Source organism: Chenopodium album, chromosome 4 (assembly GCF_948465745.1).
Source record: "Chenopodium album chromosome 4, dcCheAlbu1.1, whole genome shotgun sequence".
Lineage (NCBI taxonomy): Eukaryota > Viridiplantae > Streptophyta > Magnoliopsida > Caryophyllales > Amaranthaceae > Chenopodium > Chenopodium album.
The window spans coordinates 75807543-75826311 of record NC_137837.1 but is presented as its reverse complement, the minus strand read 5'-3'; the positions used below and the strand labels follow the sequence as shown (position 1 = coordinate 75826311).

General features: G+C 35.0%; 3 protein-coding genes across 3 annotated transcripts; all 3 read right to left on the bottom strand.

Annotated features, from left to right (window-relative positions):
* Positions 1 to 868: 868 nt before the first annotated feature.
* Positions 869 to 4416, bottom strand: LOC145628182 (uncharacterized). The gene is made up of 2 exons (XM_081680491.1): positions 2526 to 4416; positions 869 to 1215 (listed from the first exon to the last, which is right to left on the bottom strand). Exons 1-2 carry the CDS (start codon positions 4414 to 4416, stop codon positions 869 to 871), a joined length of 2238 nt encoding a protein of 745 aa, XP_081536617.1.
* Positions 4417 to 8879: 4463 nt separating this feature from the next.
* LOC145628181 (FBD-associated F-box protein At4g10400-like) lies at positions 8880 to 11063 on the bottom strand. The gene is made up of 3 exons (XM_081680490.1): positions 10221 to 11063; positions 9293 to 9460; positions 8880 to 9221 (listed from the first exon to the last, which is right to left on the bottom strand). The coding sequence occupies exons 1-3, from the start codon at positions 11061 to 11063 to the stop codon at positions 8880 to 8882; spliced, it is 1353 nt and encodes a 450-aa protein (XP_081536616.1).
* A 6292-nt stretch (positions 11064 to 17355) lies between these two features.
* On the bottom strand, positions 17356 to 17796 carry LOC145628180 (putative F-box/FBD/LRR-repeat protein At3g56780). Its single transcript, XM_081680489.1, has one exon. The coding sequence runs from the start codon at positions 17794 to 17796 to the stop codon at positions 17356 to 17358; it is 441 nt and encodes a 146-aa protein (XP_081536615.1).
* Between the last annotated feature and the right edge of the window lie 973 nt (positions 17797 to 18769).

The window sequence follows — 18769 nt, the reverse complement described above, 5'->3', positions numbered from 1 at the left end:
AAGGCTTGCACGAAGCCATCCCTGCACGGTCAATAATTTCCTCCGCATATTTGCGTTGTGACAAAAATAATCCACCCTTATGCTTTGTCACTGCTATGCCAAGAAAATAATTCATATGACCCAAGTCCTTCATAGCAAATTCTAAGCTAAGAAGAGAGATGATAGAGCACCGCAGAGTATCAGAAGAAGCAGTTAGAATAATGTCATCAACATACAATAGAAAATAAGCCACATTCTTCCCCTGGCGATAAATAAATAGAGAGTTGTCACTCTTACTATTAGTGAAACCAATAGAAGCAACAAAATCTGCAAACCTCTTATACTACGCCCGGGGTGCCTTCTTAAGACCATATAAAGATCCCCGTAATAAACACACATAATCAGGGTGAGTTTTATCACGGTACCCAAGGGGTTGATGCATATAGACTGTCTCCTGAAGCTCACCATGCAGAAAAGCATTCTTAACATCCAGTTGATGTATCGACCAAGCTTTAGACAAAGCTAGGCTAAGAACAGTACGGATAGTAGCCGGCTTCACAACCGGACTAAAAGTCTCCCCACAATCAATGCCAACATGTTGTGTTTTGCCATCACCTACAAGACGGGCTTTATGCCTCTCAAAAGAACCGTCAGATTTCACCTTATGAGTAAAAATCCACATAGAACGAATAACATTAACATCAGGTGGACAGGGCACCAACTCCTACGTCTTATTTTTAATAAGAGCATCAAATTCATCATCCATGGCCATTTTCCAATTCGGGTCACGAAGAGCAAAAACGGGGTTACGAGGCAAAGGGGATATCGTAACACTAGATGTCATAGCACTTAAATTTTTATATTTCGGATTAGGCTTGACTATTCCATTTCAACTACGGGTGACAACACTAGAAGGAGGTGGCGGTGGACAAGACATGGAAGGAGTCGGAGCCGTGGAGGGGAAGGAGCTAGAAATGGCAGTTGGGTCGTCTGGTTGGGTAGGACCAAGCTGGGCCGTGGCTGATTGAACAGGCCCACGTTCCAGCGAGGCCCTATTCTGCCCACCAGGAACCCGCGTGCTAGGAGAAGAAGGAGAGAGAGCTGGAGTTGGGCTGCTGTGGCGAACTGGGCTAGAAGGAGGAGGGGAAGGCCCAGTTGGCGTGGAGCAAGGAGAAGGAGAGGTAGAGTGGGCCATGGACTGCATATGTTGGACAACATATGAATTTAGGCCATCATCTAAGAAGTCATAATCATGAGAAAGTGGCTTATACAAATCCGCAAAAGGAAAAATACCCTCATCAAAAATAACATGACGACTAATAACTATTTTATTAGACGATCACTATAAGAAAATAACCTTTTCGTAGCGATTATTTTAACCTTTAGTATCGATTGTAATTGCAACAAAAAGCTTTCCCAACGAATGGTCATTCGATACAATACCCCCCGTTGCCTTAGCCTTTAGTAGTGGTTTTCAATATCGTTGGGGTTGGCCTCAATAATCGATACGAAAAACTACATCCAATCGTGGTGATTATTGTAGCGATTACAATCGCTATAAATGTTCAACTCATTTTCTTCAAAAAAAAAAAAAACATGCGTATGATCTTTACAAGATTCGAACATGCAACCTCAAACTCTTATATTAAATGTTTCACCAATAAGTTATGACATATTTTATGTATTCTTTGTCAAACAATATTTATATATCTAGTGTTGAAAAGGCTTTTCGTATCGATTTTTAGGATTTAGTGGCGATTGTAAATGATACGATTTCTCAAAATTATATAAATGTGTAAAAATAGTGTGTATATGTATTATTATGCTTTCGTATCGATTTTATATGGGAAAACCATGGCGATTGTAAAAATGATACGACATCCTTAATTATTTCACAAACATACTTGCATATTGTAGCGAATGAACAATCGATACGAAATAATCGCTACGAAAAGTGATTTTTCTTGTAGTGGATAAATCAAAGCACTTATAACCCCTATGATTCGGTGGATACCCCAAAAAAACACATGGTGTTGAGCGAGGTTGAAGCTTATTGATGGTAGTAGATGGAATCAAGGGATAACACAAGCACCCAAAAACACGTAAGTGAGAATAAGAAGGTTCCTTTTGATACAAGACTTGGAGAGGGGATTTATATTCTAGCAACTTACTCGGGAGAATATTATGAAGATATGTCGCCATTTGTAAGGCGTGATGCCAAAATGACGGGGGTAAAGAAGCATGAGAAAGAAGAGTACATATGATATTATTCAAGGATCGTATTTTTCTCTCGGTCTTTCCATTTTGTGAAGAAGTATGGGGACATGAAAGACGAAAAGACATGCCATTAGACTCACACAAAGCCCAAAACGGACCGTTATCATATTCCCTCCCATTATCACATTGAAAAGTTTAAATTGGTCGTTCAAATTGAGTACGAATGAAAACTTGGAAGGCTAAAATTTTGTCAAACACATCCGACTTTTTAGCTAAGGGAAAAGTCCACAAAAATTTAGAATAATCATCCAACACAAGCATATAATAACGATGACCCAAAGAAATCAAAACAGGAGAGGTCCATAAATCACTATGAATAATATCAAAAGGCATAGAAGTACTAGAATTCGATGACATAAAAGGCAATCTAACGTGTTTTCCAAGTACACAAGAATTGCAAACATGATTACTAGAATTACGAGTACATTCAATGATTTTATTACTACGAAGTGTCTCTAAAATAAACGATCTCGGGTGTCCCAAACGATCATGCCACAAAGAGGAAGCTAAAGCTGTAAAAGTTGATGGAGTTGAGTTTTTGAAAGTGGTAGTAAGAGGATAAAGGTCTCCTTGGCTATCACATCTCATTATTGGCATCCCCGTCCGATAATCCTTCACAGAAAAACCATAAGGGTCAAACTCAACGGTCACACAATTATCAGTTGTAAACTTCCTAACAGAAATCAAATTTTTAATAATTTTAGGGGCATGAAGGACATTAGTAAGGGACAAAGGTGGGTTCGGGGAAGGCAACGTAGTTTGACCACAACCATGAATTGGAATAGAATGACCACTACCAACAATAATACCATTAGGATGATTGCTCAAATTAAAATAAGACGAGAGATTACCGTTGGAAGATGTCATGTGCGAAGTTGCACCGGTGTCCATGTACCACGAAGGATCGGGTTGGCTCATTGTCATGGTGTGCATAGCCGACTCGATGTCCGTTGGAACATACGGCATGGGCTGCTGTGAGGCCGTGTACACCTGCTGTGGACGAGGGCCAAACACCCCGGGCTGCTGTTGCTGCCTGTACTGCTGCTGCTGGGGCCTAGCCCAGCCTTGGGTGGGCCACGGGCAAGGAGGAGCTGCCCACGGAGAAGCCCAGCCCCAAGGCTGGAACTGCTGCTGCCACGGTGGAGGTGCAGCCCAGCCCTGCTGCTGCTGCTGCTGCCCACCGCGGCTGTAGTTCTGGCCGCCACCACCACTGCCGGAGCTCTGGCCGCCACCACTGCCGGAGTTCTGGCCGCGACCACCACCAGAATTTTTATTTTTCTGATTTTTCTTATTTTTCTGATTTTTGCCCCGAGAATCACCCCCTGAATTTGCAGCTTCACGAGGAACACCCGCCACCATTGCCGTAGCCGATGTTGTAGCAGCTTTCTTCGCCAAGCCGGCCTCCTCCAAGGTGAGCATAGACCGTGCTTGGTAGAATTGAGGAAGGGGATTGCTTTGCCGAATTAACGTAGCAACCCCATTATATGCTTCCGTGAGACCGGAAACCAATTGAAGGACAAGCCGGTTATTGTCCACCGGTGCCCCAACATTTTTCAACTGATCGGAGAGACTTTTAAGTCTTTGACAATATGCCGAGACATCTGGAAAATCCTCCATATCAGTGTTAGAGAACTCGTGCTCAAGGGTCACGGCACGGGAATGCTGATTATCCTGGAAAATGTCTTTAAGCCTCTTCCAAGCCTCCATTGTCGTGGAATCCGGTTCCATAATTGTGTGCATAAGGTCTTTAGAGATGGTAGAATAAATCCACCCAAGAACCAAAGCATCCAAAATCACCCATTGCTCTTTTTCCTCCTCGGTCGAAGGTTTATCCACCTTCTTTTCCGAAGCAATTATGTGATGTAGAACCTTGTGAGATCGAGCATTGATCTTGAAAAGTTCCTCCCAAGTAGAATACTCAACGTTTGCCATTTCAAGGGTTATGGGGACGTTGTGTTTGATATTAGACACGGTAAAGGCCGGATGAAAGGAGTTTTTCGAATCCGGCATTGTCACAGCGCAAGAGAAGAAAACAGAGAAGAAGAAACAGAGAAGAAAGGTAGAAGAAGAAGAATGGCGGAACAAGAGAACTAGGGTGCAGCGGAAGATTGCCCTAGACTGCTGATACCATAAAGGAAGTATGTTCCGTGAGTATTGCATTCCTTGAGTAGCCAATATATACAATTGTACAGCCTAAACATAAGGCACTAACTAAGCTACTAATTAGGAATTAGCTAACTATAAAAAGATCCTAGCGATAAACAAGGAAACTAATATATTTACATTGACTAAGATATATTCAAATAATATATCTTAACATTTCATGCACTTTTACATAGTAGTCGAAGTGAAGTCTAGCTTCAGCGAGAGAGGGCATATTGCCAAACTAGTAGTCTAATGTTGAAAAAACGCCGTCAATGAAAAGATATTCAATACTTGGAGCAACTACTGTTATATTTTTTGAATTTCTCCGGAAAAAATTATACTAGTATTTCCAACAAGACTCACTTTCTTTAGAGAAGAAGAACAAATACATGTATTTTGCAATACACTGCACTTACTAATACCAATTCTTCAAGCCGAGGTAAGCTCATCAAGAAATCCTTGAAAGAAAAATCATCCGTAAATTTAATGGATGAGAAGTGTAGGATTAATAGATTAGGTAGATGAAATGTATCCCCGGAGAGGGGAATTGAAACCCGTCAGCTTTAGCACGGGAAATTCTCTGTTTCTCATGGTGAGAAATGAAATTTGTTTCTCATGAGAGCATTTTCGTAAATAAATCAACATCTTTTTCATTATTGTGGGCTCTACAGTTGAATAAAGTTGTTGGTTTATTTACGAAAATGCCATGTGAGAAACAAAATTTGTTTCTCACCATGAGAAACTAAGGCATCCTCTCACTCGAAAAAGTCCCTGCTGGTAGTGTTCCACCCCCTAATTGAAGATATATCTCAACAATATCCCGTCGCATTATATTCCTAATCCATGAATGATAATGGAGGAGCTTGACATATCTCCTCTTTGAGACACAATTAAGCTGAAACAGCCTTAATGAGGGTGAATCGTTACAGATCAAGACTCTATCCACAAACACGTTGACACTGCTGATAGATTTCCATCTAATATTCAACGAAAAGTTTAGTGCAGGAACTTTGGTCCAAACAGATTCCCATCTTTTAGACAATATACTTGTAGCAACAACTTCTTTGGTTGACAAAAACGATAAGATTTACGAGAGGAGGGCATGCGGCAAATTGCTAATCCTGTCTACCTGTCATCCTCTGCCATTGTCAATTCTTTGCAGTGGACACTACAAAAAAACGTTCATTTACCGATGGGATTTACCTATGGCTAGAAAAATCCATCGGTAAAAAATTAATTTACCGATGGTTTAACTTAGTCATCGGTATTTCTCATAATACCGATGGCCTGGCTATCGGTATATTTTTTCCGATGGCTTTCTTCCATCGGTAAAATATTAAATTTTAAAATAAAATTTGAATTTTTTACCGATGGCTAAAAACCATCGGTATAAAATAAATACCGATGGCTTTTGGCTATCGGTATTTTAGCCATCGGTAATTTTAAAAAAAAAAATAAAAAAAATTCGAGTAAACCCTAAAAGCACCCCCTTCCCCTTTTCACTGTCTTCTATCTTCTTATCCCACGCCTCCTCCTCTCTCCTCTCTTTTTCTCTCTCCTCTCTCCTTCCCCCTTTTGCTCTTTTCTCCTCTCTCGGTTTCTCCTCTCACTTCCATTCCCATGTTTTTTTTTCTCTTCCTCATCTCGGTTTCTCCCCCCCCCCCTCTTAGTTTTGTTCTTTCTCATGGTGTTTGTGGCTTTGTTCGACGGTTTTCGTGGGCTATTTGTGGGATTTCCGGCGGCATTTGTGGTGTTTTTGGTCTAATTCGACCATAAAAACTCCAGATCTGGAGTTTTTATGGTCGAATTAGACCATTTAAACCTTGAGAAATGAAAACAATATCTAAAGGTATGTTATTTGTGGTTGAATATTCGTTGGTTTTTTTTTTGTTTTTCGTGGGTTTTGTCGTTGATTTTCGTGGATTTTATGGTTAATTTCATGGGTTTTGTGGTTGAATGTCTTATTTTTGTGGTTGATTTTCGTGGGTTATATGGCTGAATTATTTGGTAGATTTTCGAGGGAGTTGTGGTTGATTTTCCTTGATTTTTGGTTGATTTTCGTTGGATTATTGTGGTTGATTTTCGTTGTTTTTTTTGGTTGATTTTTGGTTGAATTTTGTTGTTTTTTGGTTGGTTTTTTTTGGTTGATTTTTGTTAGTTTATGTGGTTTTTTTTGGTTGATTTTCGTTAGTTTATGTGGTTGATTTTCATGGATTATTGGTTTTTTTTGGTTTTTATGGTGGTGGTGGTGGTGGTGGTTGCGGTGGCTGGGGACTTAGGTGGTGTGGGTGTTTGGCCGTGTGGGTAGGTGGGCAGTAGGGGATTGGTGGTGGGGGTAGGGGGCAGTAAGGGGGTGTAGGGGTATGGGGGTAATAGGGTGGGTAGGCGGGTTTAATTTTTTTTATTTTTTTAAAAATGATTACCGATGGCTAAACACCATCGGTAATATGAATATACCGATGGCCTTCCGCCATCGGTAAAAAAAAGCGATGGTTTAAGCCATCGTTATTTAAAAAATTACCGACGGAGTTTAGCTATTGGTAAAACCATCGGTATTATTTTTACCGATGGCTTTTCCATCGGTATTTTCTGATTTCCCGATGAATTGTTATCTGATGGCCAAAATACCGATGGAAGCCATCGGTAAACGTGATTCCGATGGTTTTTTATATGTTTACCGATGGATTTTGGCCATTGGTATTAGGCTATATTCTAGTAGTGGGAGGAAAAAAATTGAGAAAATTGCAAAGCTGAGATCACAAGTATATTGATAGAAAAATTGAATACAAGAATATATAGGAATGGAAATAGAAACAAGTACTAGCGATATATCATATCTCTAACAAGAATCTATACTTACAGAGGATTAAGTTAAAGATGAATTGGAACAGACATTTGGGGTTTTATAGACTAGAAAAACTATTGGACTACCCAGTATTCATTAGGTACATCCGTACAGTAAATAACAACTATCTTTAACTGAGATTGTCTTTTCAAATTCTGTTTCATCATCTTTTCAAATTCTGCACTCCATTGAATAATACTAGTATCAGTTTGACTGTAAAGCTCTTTTCCTCTCCTTGAAAAGTATAGTACTATATATAGTGATATAAAGATTGAAACTATCTATCTATAAAGATTGATGAATCTATCCATCTATCTATAAAAAAAACATTTATAAAAACGTCCGTGTGTCACATAGATTTTTACATGGGATTTGAACACCCAAATACTTATAACAAAGTTGTCTATTTAACCATCTTAACCCATTATCAAGTATGGAGTATGTTATAAATGTGACAAAAAAATGTACATAAATGTAAACCACGTGATTTACTTACTAAAAAAAACACATTCAATAATGTCGATTTCAAAATTTTAAAATCCCTAAAAATGTATACAGAATTTTTTTTAAAAAATAGTCTTGTGATACTTTAGTATAGATAGATTATCAAACAACTTTAATAAAATAACAATTCTATCTAGAATACAACTATTCTACAAAGTCTTCTATAGGGATTAGAAATTAGATTTAAGATTAACATGGCAACAAGTGAACAAGAAAGCTCAATTAAACTTAATGGTGATTTTTTTTAAAAAAAAAAAATTCTGATTTTAGTAAAAGTTGGCAATTAGGGTTAGAAACTTAGTACTTACAAAAATTGTGAATTGGAGAAATCGTCAAATCAGGAAATTGTGATTTTAATAAAACAAGTGTTTGAATTAGGTAACAATTTGTCAAATACTGCTTGTCTAATTAGTAAAATTCAGAATTGTCTAACTAGAACTAAGTCTTGCATTCAAATACTAAAGAAATTCCAAATTAATTAAGCATTTTATTAAAATCTATTAAGAACTAAGGATTTTTATGAAATTCATTAATTTCGCAATTGATGCAGCAGTAAAAATTCAATCAACCAAGACTTCTACCTTCAAAATTAATTAAATACAACTACAATTAATCTTTTAAATCACAGGAAAAATCAAAGAATCAAAATTAAAAGGAACAAATATAGGGTGTGAATTTGCTATACCTGAGTTGCACAGTAGTTGATTTGTGTGTGTGTGTGTTGGGGGGAGGGGGGGGAGAGAAAAACAGATAGATTAATAAATAGTTTACCCCGATCATACCCGGGCAGAGATTAAAGTTTAGAGAGTCTCCACTCTCCAGGCTTCAGCACAAGTAGTTTCAAGTTTGTCCAAATTATAAGCATTATTACAGACCGGGGAGAGGGGTAAATAAATAGAAAGTTTGGTAACAAAATATTTATTCCTTAGCCAAAATACTTCTAGCTTGTTGGTAGTCCTTTCCTCAAAAGATAGCTTAATCTACGACTCGGTTTTAAGCAAATCCCTGCAAGTGATGACATTAGATGTTAGCTTTCAGTTATGTTGTTATAATGTTATTTTTACACACATAATCAGTGGCATCCCAATTTTATAACAAAATTTTATAAAAATAGACGACATACCTTGCATTAAGGAAGAGAAACTATTAGTTTACACTCGGATGAGGCCCTGGGAACCTCGTTTAGCCATCCAATTATTTCATCCTTGTTGTTTTCATCAACCTTACTACCCTTGAAATTGATTCTGACCATCTTCAAGTTTACAGCATTGTTCAACAGATATTCCAGCAGTATTTTATCAGCATCGGCGACATCCAACAAGGTGGCGTTCACGACTTTGAGGGTTGGAAACATACATTTGGGTAAAGTTGAAGGTGTTGGTAGCTGGGGAAGGAATTCCTCTAGCTCTAGCTGACCTAGGAGTGTTAGGAATCCTCCCAAACGTATATTATTGCTTTTGCCAGCTTCACTCTGAAGTACCAAGGATATTAACCATTGAAATTATTGGAAACATTCGAGATTAATTAAAAAAACAGACTTACCGAGAAATCAAAAGAGACGACATTAGGAGCACATTGCAATATCCATAGCACAAGATATCGCCATGAAAAGTTTGAGCAGTTGGTTGAACTAAAGTCATAGTCCACGATCACATGGGTCAAGTTTGGAAACAAGGGGCCTCGATTACGCTCAGTATACCCAGGAGCAGGCTAAAAATTAATTAGACGCAAAACAAATTAAATCAGAAAAATTCTATTAGATATTAGTGACAGAATTAGGAGTAAATTGGAACATAACGACCTAAAACTGAGCCCCAAATCTAGATTAGCTTAAAGGGTAAACTAGATGGAACACCAACAAAAAAAAATAGTGATAAATAGCATAATAAGGACCAATTGACTAAATTGGTAAATACAAAAGACCCTTAGCGATAATTTGGTAAAAAAAATAACCTTAAGCGACAGTTTGGTAAATAAAATAATCTCAGGCGACAATTAACCCAAAAAAATACAAAAATTTCCGATAAATTACTTGTGAATGCTTAATTTGGTTCGTTTTTCTTGTTTTTTTACCAACCCTTTTTATGGAAATAACAATTTGAAGAAAAAAAAAACGTTAAGTATCAATTTTCACTTAAGTTTCATACCCCTTATTAACGAAATTTTTTAAAAAGGGGTTAAAAATAAAAGGGGATGACATATAAATTCACAATTATAAATGGGAAAATAAATTTAAAAACACAAACACAAATTAATTAAATTAGGATTTAAAAAGAGTTTGTCGAGAAAAAAAAAAAATAGATTTTTTGGTCTAAATGTCGCCGGAATTCATTAATTTTACCAAATTGTCGCATATTGTTAGTTTTTTTTACCAAATTGTCGCTAGAGGTATTTTTTATTTACCAATCTGGTCAATTGACCGCAGAATAAGTTTTACATTAAAAAAAAAAATGTAGAGTATATTGCTTACCTTTTTCGTTGCAATATCTAATTTCAGAGTCTTGAGGTTAGGAGCATGTTTGAGGAGGCTAATCAGTTCAACATCATAGCGTTCCTTAGAGCCAAGTCCGACATGAACTCTAGCTTCAGTCAAATCAGGCATATCTTCATATGCATACTTAGAAAATTGGCCATTATAAATCTGAAGGTATTCTAGTCTTGGACAATCTATTATATTCTCTTCTTCTTCTGGAAACACCATTTGCTCAATGATTTCCAATCTCTTTAGAGAGGAAGAACAGATCCACATATTTCGTGCTCCCAAGCACTCAAATAAAACCAATTCTTCAAGCTGAGGTAAGCTCATCAAGATATTTTTCAAGGGCAAATCGTCGGTAAATCCAATGAATTTTAAGTGCAGAATTAAGAGACTTGGTAGATGAACTGAACCCCGAAATGGGGTTATTAACCCAAACAACTTCAGCACCGTAAGTTTCTTACTCGAAAAAGTCCCAGCTGGTAGTATTACCCCGACATGTACAAGATCTATCTCATCAACATCCCGTTGCAATATATTCTTAATCCATGAATGATAATGGTAGTCCTTGATTTGTTTCTTTGATAAGCCAGAAAGCTTAAAAAGCCTTAATGAACTCGAATCATTACAGAGCAAGACTCTATCCACAAACGCTTTGAAGTCGTGGACAGAACCTGATGAATTAAATGATAAGTTTAGCGCAGGGACTTTAGTCCAAATGGATTCCCACCTTTTTGATAATGTGCTAGTAGCAACTGCTTCTTCGGTTGACAAAAACGATAAGATTAAGGAGAGGAGGACATCCGGCAATGTGCTAATCCTGTCATCCTCGGCCATTGTCAATTCTCTGCAGTAGAGAAAGAAAAGGCTTAGAATATCTTTCTCTTAAATACAAGAATATATATGAGAGGAAAATAGAAACATGTACTAGAATCTAAAAGAGGACAAGATTAGATTAAATTATAAAGATCCCGCTAATAAGTGCCAATTTAGTTCAAGATATTTAATTATATTATAACACAAAAAAAATATCTTTATAATTTTTAAAGTAGCATGTAGCATCGCATTTAATTCACTTCCTTTTTCATAATTAACCATGCTAGCATTTAAATTACTCCGTATTTCTTTCTCTGTCTATATTGATATATTCCTATATTGTATATCACAAATTCTTGATGCAACCCCAAAACCTACCACCAATCACCACAGACGACTAACACAAGGGTGGAACCAAGGAGATGTGGTGGAGGCCCGGCCCCCATGGCCCAAATGCTAAGTCCTTGATTGTCATAGCTAGCCCCCTTCAAAAATTATGATAAGAAATAAATTTGATTACAAATATAGTTGTGTACACTGTAGCTTATCGGTAAGTGACACCTATGCACAACTGTATGGATATCCTTGGTTTGATTCTTGTTGGTTGTCTACCCCTTCAATCTTCTACTTAAATTTATTCCAATTTTTCTATTATTAGTTTTTCCAATTTCTTATATGAATTTTTCCTTCACACCAAAAATATATACAAGTATATAAAAAAATTCCTATGTTTATGTTCATTCTTTTTATCTCACATATATAAGCCACAAAGGAAGAAAAAATCGAACCGGTCACATAGTACACAGGCTCTCAATCTTAATCATTAGCTAAGATTTTGGCTATGAGTTAAGAACAGTTTGTTGAAATTAACTATACTTTTATATTTTCTCCTTTTTTATTTAATTGTAATCCATCAAGATGTTTGTACTTATTAGCATATTGTAAAGATTTGACCATTGATATATGTAATACTCGTAATAGTTAGTTTCTGTTATATAAACAGTTTATTTGAATCATACATTGAATTTAATCATATTACGTACAATCAATTTATTTTATTACATAATAGTAATTTTATTTTATAAAATATATATATTGTTGGCTATAGTATTTCAGTAAATATTAGTCTCGACCCTCTTATCTTTTAATTCCTGGCTTCGCCCCTGACTAACACCAACTTTCATTTCCTAACACATCACTACCTCTAGACAGTAGACACCACAACAACCACCACCCGCTCCCTCCATAGTCCCAACCGCCAATACACAACCAGGTCACAAAAAAAGGGCCCTCTTTCATACATGGAAGCACCGCATCATTAGGACAACAATAATCACTGGCTTCGCCATCAATTATATTACTAAAACCCTATCAAACCTTTCGGGAAAGTTATGATTATGATAATCTACAACTTGATGCTTTGGGTGTTATTTTCGACGACAAGATTTTGATAGTATTTGACAATAATTTATTGCAATGGCTTAGCTTGTTGATTGCAGTGGCTTATCTTGTAAAAATGAAGTTTTTTTTTTTGGGTGAAAGACAATAATTTTTTTTTTTTTTTTTTTTTATACAATATAATAAGATTGTAAGAATGAAGTTTTTTGGGGGGAAAGAGAACCAGGTAACAGGGAAGGAGGGAAATGACTGACTGAAGAGCATTAAAGCTCCATTTGTATTAACGGAAAATATTTATTTTTTTTGACAAACAATTTTTCATGAAAAATTATGTTCAAGAGAAAACACAATTGTAAAAATAGTTTCCTTTGTTTATATACTTTACCAAAGCAAAATTGTAAAGGAAAAGGGAATTAAAAGTGGAAGGGAGGAGTAGAATGACATGCGAGACATGAGATATAAGAAATTTTCTGGAAAATGTGACATACTTTCATTTTAAAACAAATTGAACCTAAATGTAGGCTACAATTATATTTAAGAGAAAATAAATATAGGCTTAATAAAAATATAGGCTTAATAAACATAAGTAATACAAGTAGTAAAAATGTCATTTATTGCTAAGGAAAATACATAAATAATTAAGTCAATCTTTTACAGTTTCGCTTTTATTATGTCAACCTTTTCTGAGCACGTCAACATTGAAAAAGTATTAATTTTTATTACGTTTTTAATTGGAAGTAAATCCTTTATAATTTCTGAAATTTTGAGATAAAATTTGGCATTTAACTTCAACGGCAAACTCACAATCTTCTTCTTGTCTCCATTCTTCCTTTCATAACCATTAAACATATACTCTTTTTTATTCCTTCCTCTTATTCTAAAACCCACGGGCCACAACCCAACCTCACCACTGCTCACTCGTTACGTATGCTCACACTAGCAAACCCCAAAACCACATATGCACACCACCAACCCACCTCTTTTCTCATCATCCTCTTTGAATCACACTTGAATTTTAAATTGAATTATTAGGGGTTATTTTTTCAAGGGAGGATTGAATATTAAACAACAAATTACTATGGCTTTATTTTAGCCTAATTCTGAAATGAGAAAAATGAGGAAGAGGAAGAATGGGGAAGAAGAACAATGAAAAAGGTGTAATAGTTGTGGATTAAAAACAAAAAAAAAAAAAAAAAAAAGGACTTTTTACCTTCATCTAATATAGTCCACTTAAGCGTTTTGTTTTTTTTTTTTTTTTTTTTTTGCAGGCCATTTTAATTTAAACAAGATAAAATTTAATGATATTACAAGGTTAACGTGTTCATAAATAATAAAAAGGTGGTTAACTAAATAAAAGCGAACGGCCAAAAACTTGACTTAATATTTACAAATTTTCCTATTGCTATTTTTTTTTTTAATTATTATTAATTCTCCTTAACCAGAAATGAGTCAAATGACAATTGATCTGATCATTAAAAAAAAAATTGTGACATTCAAATGAAATAAGAAAAGCAAAGGAATTATGTGATCATTTGAAATGTCCTAATTAAATTGAAAAATATCAATCAACTATTTAATTGTCGTCAAAACCCTATCATACAATAAAACAAATATATGATCTAAATCATCAAACAACCTAACAAAACTTAAACGATTAAGAATTACAACTCCAACAATATAGGGCTTAGACCTTACAAACAATCAAACTTAAAGATGATAACTTGGAAAAAAAAATGATTTTAATAAGATTTAAGATTTAGGGTAAGAACTTACGGAATTGGAGAATAGGGATTGGGAAGCGGGACTAATCGGAAGCGAAAATCCATGATGATCGACTGGGCGTCGATCGGCGGCTGCTGGTTGAACAAGATCTCTGTCTCTCACTCTCAAACCAAAGTCTGACTGCTGTCTTTTGTCCTAGCTAGGTCAACTCACTTTTTTTTTTGTTTTTCTTTTGTCTTTTTCATGGGTTTTTTTACTTATATATATATTTTTTTTTAAAAACAAAATAAAAAAAAATAAAAAAAAAAAGCCAAAAGGCTAATTATTCATTTATTACTCCGTATTATGTTTTTAAAACTAAAATAGTCTCTATATTTTATTACTAGTTCCAATTTATTTATTACTGAGCAGGAGAAAAATAGTAGAAAGTAATACGTATGAGTATAATCTGATGGAAGTAGGGTTAGTTGAAGGGAAAAAAATCTAAAAAAAAAAAAAACAAGTAGAAAGGAGAGATAATATGGAAAAAAAATATTAAATATATAATGTGAACAACCATAGTGAGAAAATGAAGCAGTAATAAAAACGGGCGCCAAAAAAAAATAGAGCAAGTAATAAATTACGGAGGGAGTATTAGATTGTCCATCGAGGATTCCAAATAGGAAGTATGCACTCTGTGTAGTAATAAAAATAAATATAAAACTAAAGAGTAAAAAAGGCAATTTCATGGATTCTTAGATCGCAAATTAGTTGTTACTAACGCCGAGGTACGAAGGTTACTAATTTTGAAACAAAAAATACACCACCATCGGTACTAGTATTTTGATGAAAATGACTACGAAGTCTAATAAATCTAAATTGAAGGCTAAAATTTAAATCCCTGGTGGCCTAAACTGTAAAAGGCATCTGGCTTATCATGTGTAAACTTCAAAACATCATCCACAACATTACTCCCTCCGTTTCAATTTGTTAGTCCCATATATTATTTTGGACGATTCAAAAAGATCTACCCATATTGAATGTATATATTCTACTTTTAACTTAATTTTTATTTCCTATTTTATACATAATAAATTCTAATTGCTTAGATTAATTGATTGTGAATTATTCCCGTGATTTATGCAATGGATAATGTTTTCCTAAAAAAATAAAAAATAAAAAAATAAAAAATGAAAGGCAAAACTATTTGTGAATTGTATTTTACTTTAATGCTAGATTTCAAATATTCCCCTTTTCTTATTTTATGTGATTGATTGCATATGGGACTATCATATTGAAACGGATGGAGTATTATTTTACAACATAAAATCAACAATTGGGAAATTTAACAAATTTTTAGCAAAGCGGAAATAGTAGTGAACTAGATACCTAATATACAGCAAAGCAAATCCTCCTGATTTCTAGCTAGTAGCTAGTTTCTTACAAAAAGTAATAAGTTTTTTTTAATCTCAAATTACGACTAGTTTACTGGTTTACATAAGAAGTTATTACACACAATATGACAATTAAAGTCTAATTATAATCAAGAACAAATCAATCACAAATTTTGTCATGAGACGAATATTTTTTTGATGCACAAACAGAAATATCAATCTTTTGGATATTCTTTCTTGTTTCTAGTCTAACCAACTCTTCAAGAACTTATCAACATATAAAAGCACTTTTGAGTACAAAATTAATCAACAGGTATTATCATGCATCCACAATAATTAATTCGCGATCATAAACATCCCCAAATGGGCAATTGGTACAACAAATTTAGTTTGGAGAAGATCTGAAAATGTGATCAGATGCCCACACCTTCATACAATCATAATCTTCCTGCTTTAGTAATTTTCCACAACAAATTGCAGTACTGCCTATCTTACCAATGGTTAACAGTCAACAATGAAAGCGAACAAAGATATATAATGGAGAAATATTCACCTTTTACTTCCCTCAACTAATAAGCTAGGCTTGTAATGGAGAAATCAAAAATAAGGAAATTGGGAATACGCCCTCTCTTTCCCAGAAGAATCTATGGCACAAACTAAATATCTGAATTGAAGGATAATATTTCCTGGTGGACTATAAAACTGTAAAAGTAAACTGAGACATTTCCAAAGCATCATCATCATTTTAGTACAAAAACTAATAGCTTGGAATCATAACATTTTGAATGAAGCAAAAAAGGCTGCAAATCAGATAGCTAAATAGCTAATATACTGCATTTTGTAAATACTTCTAGGGTAAACATTAAATCCTCTCGATTACTACTTACTAGATAGTTTCTTATCAAAAAGTAAGACATTATTTTTCATGAGAATTTACTAGTATACATACAGATGAAGCCCTCGGAACTTTGAATAGCCCTGCAATTGCAGCAATTGTTGTTCCACTAACCATACCTTTCAAATTGAGTTTGAACACCTTCAAGTTTATGCCATTGTTTAACAGATATTCCAACAGTATATTATCAGCATCCGCCAAATCAAACAAACTGATGTTGACAACTTCAAGAGTTAGTAAAGGGCATTTGGGCAAACAAGTTGGAAGTACTGGTAGCCGTGGTAGTTCTTCCTCCACAAGCCAGTCGTAGTATGTGCTCTGAAAGAAGTTTAATAATAGATTCGGTTATAAGCAACATCTGCATACGTAAAAAAAATAGCAGGACTTACCGAGTAATCAAGAGAGACAAGATTAGGGGCTCGTTGTAAAATCCATAATACAAGATGGCGCCGTAAAATTTTTGAGCAGTCGGCTGAACCAAAGTCGTAACCACTTATGATCAAACGGGTCAAGTGTGGAAACAATGGCTGTTGATCATGCTCAGTATCTCCAATAGTAGCCTTAGAGTTCATGAGACGGAAAACAAAAATAGAAAGTCCATCAGATAGATATAGACAGAAAAACTTTGAAAATTTCTAATACAAGTAAAAAGTAGGATAAAAAGCTTATACCACTATTGTCGCAACTTCTAATTCCAAAATCACCAGGTTAGGAACTTGTTTAAGGAATTTAAGCACTTTTACATAGTAGTCACCTTTACAGTACCGGATTTGAAGCCTAGCTTCAGCTATAGAGGGCATGTTGCCAAACTCATAGTGTGGTGAATAACCGTCGATACAAAGATATTCAAGACTTGGAGCAGCAACTATTATATTGGAATCATTTTCTCCCATCGAAAATATATTTCGAATGAGACTCAATCTCTTTAAAATGGATCTCGGAGAGGGGAATCGAAACCCTTCAACTTTAGCACCATAAGTTTCTCACTCGTAAAAGTACCTGCTGGTAGAGTTCCCCCCTGTAACACAATATCTATCTCAACAACATCCCGTTGCATTATATTCCTAATCCACTGATGATAATGGTAGTCATTGATTTTCTTATAAAATATGACAATAATCCGAAACAGCCTTAATGATCGTGAATCATTACAGATCAAGACTCTATCCACAAACGCTTTGAAGTCTTTAGAAGAATCATAAAACACTGAAAAGTTTAGCACAGGAACTTTGGTCCAAACAGATACCCATCGTTTAGACAATATGCTAGTAGCAACAGCTTGTTTGGTCGACAAAAACGATAAGATTTCGGAGAGGAGGGCATCCGGCAAACTGCTAATCCTGTCTAATTGTTCAGCCTCGGGCATTGTCAATTCACTGCTTGATGAGAAAAGAAACATCAAGTAAATTACAAAGCAGAAATTACAAGTATACTGTCAGACAAATAAAAACAGAAATTTGAAAGGAAAATATATATATAAAAAAAAAAAAAAAAAAAAAAAAAAAAATCTTTACTTACAGAAATTTGAGTTTATGATGTATTGGGATAGAAGAACAGTTGAGGTTTTATAGACAAGAAAAGCTTTTAGACTACCCAGTGGAGTATGGATGGTACCAGTATTACAGCTATCTTTACAAGTACTAGGGTGGCCAACACGCGCGATGCGCGCGACATGGCTAGCCAATGCGGAGAAGTTATCAAGGCTTGTCTTTGTACTTAAGATTTTAGCTTGTACATAGTTATGATTAGTAAACATTTTGCACGTAAAATGTCTTATGCAATCTTTAAATACCTTGAAACTGGTAAGAATTAATACAATGAACCTTTAGAAAGAGTAATAATCGACTATTAAGTTCAAAATCATATATCCTTAACCTTTTCTTATGTATTTTAAAGAGTAAAAAATAGCATTTATATGCTTTTCTTATAAAGTCTAGATGATTCTCTAGAATAAATTTTTTTATACATATTACAAGCTAAAAAACAAAAAGAAACAAACAGAAGAATAATGAAATTTTGCATCAATTTGTTCTTGGGTACCCTATGAGTAGTTAGGACTCTCAGGTGTTAAATTTTAGTTTTGAGTTTGGATTTTGCTCTAGTCCAATGCAACGTACATTTATATTTAGTATTGCTGTTAAGTCTAATATTATCATCTAATATAAAGTTTGGTAGCTTGAACCCAGTGTAAAAATCCAAAATAATAAAATACGGAGTAGCTTTTTTTTTTTTCCCTCTCTTTGTATATTGGTCCAGGGGCTTTATTTTTTATTTTTTAATACTCTGTAATTAAACCCAATGTAAGAAGAGCTGAGTTATCCAATGCAGGCAAGCTTGAG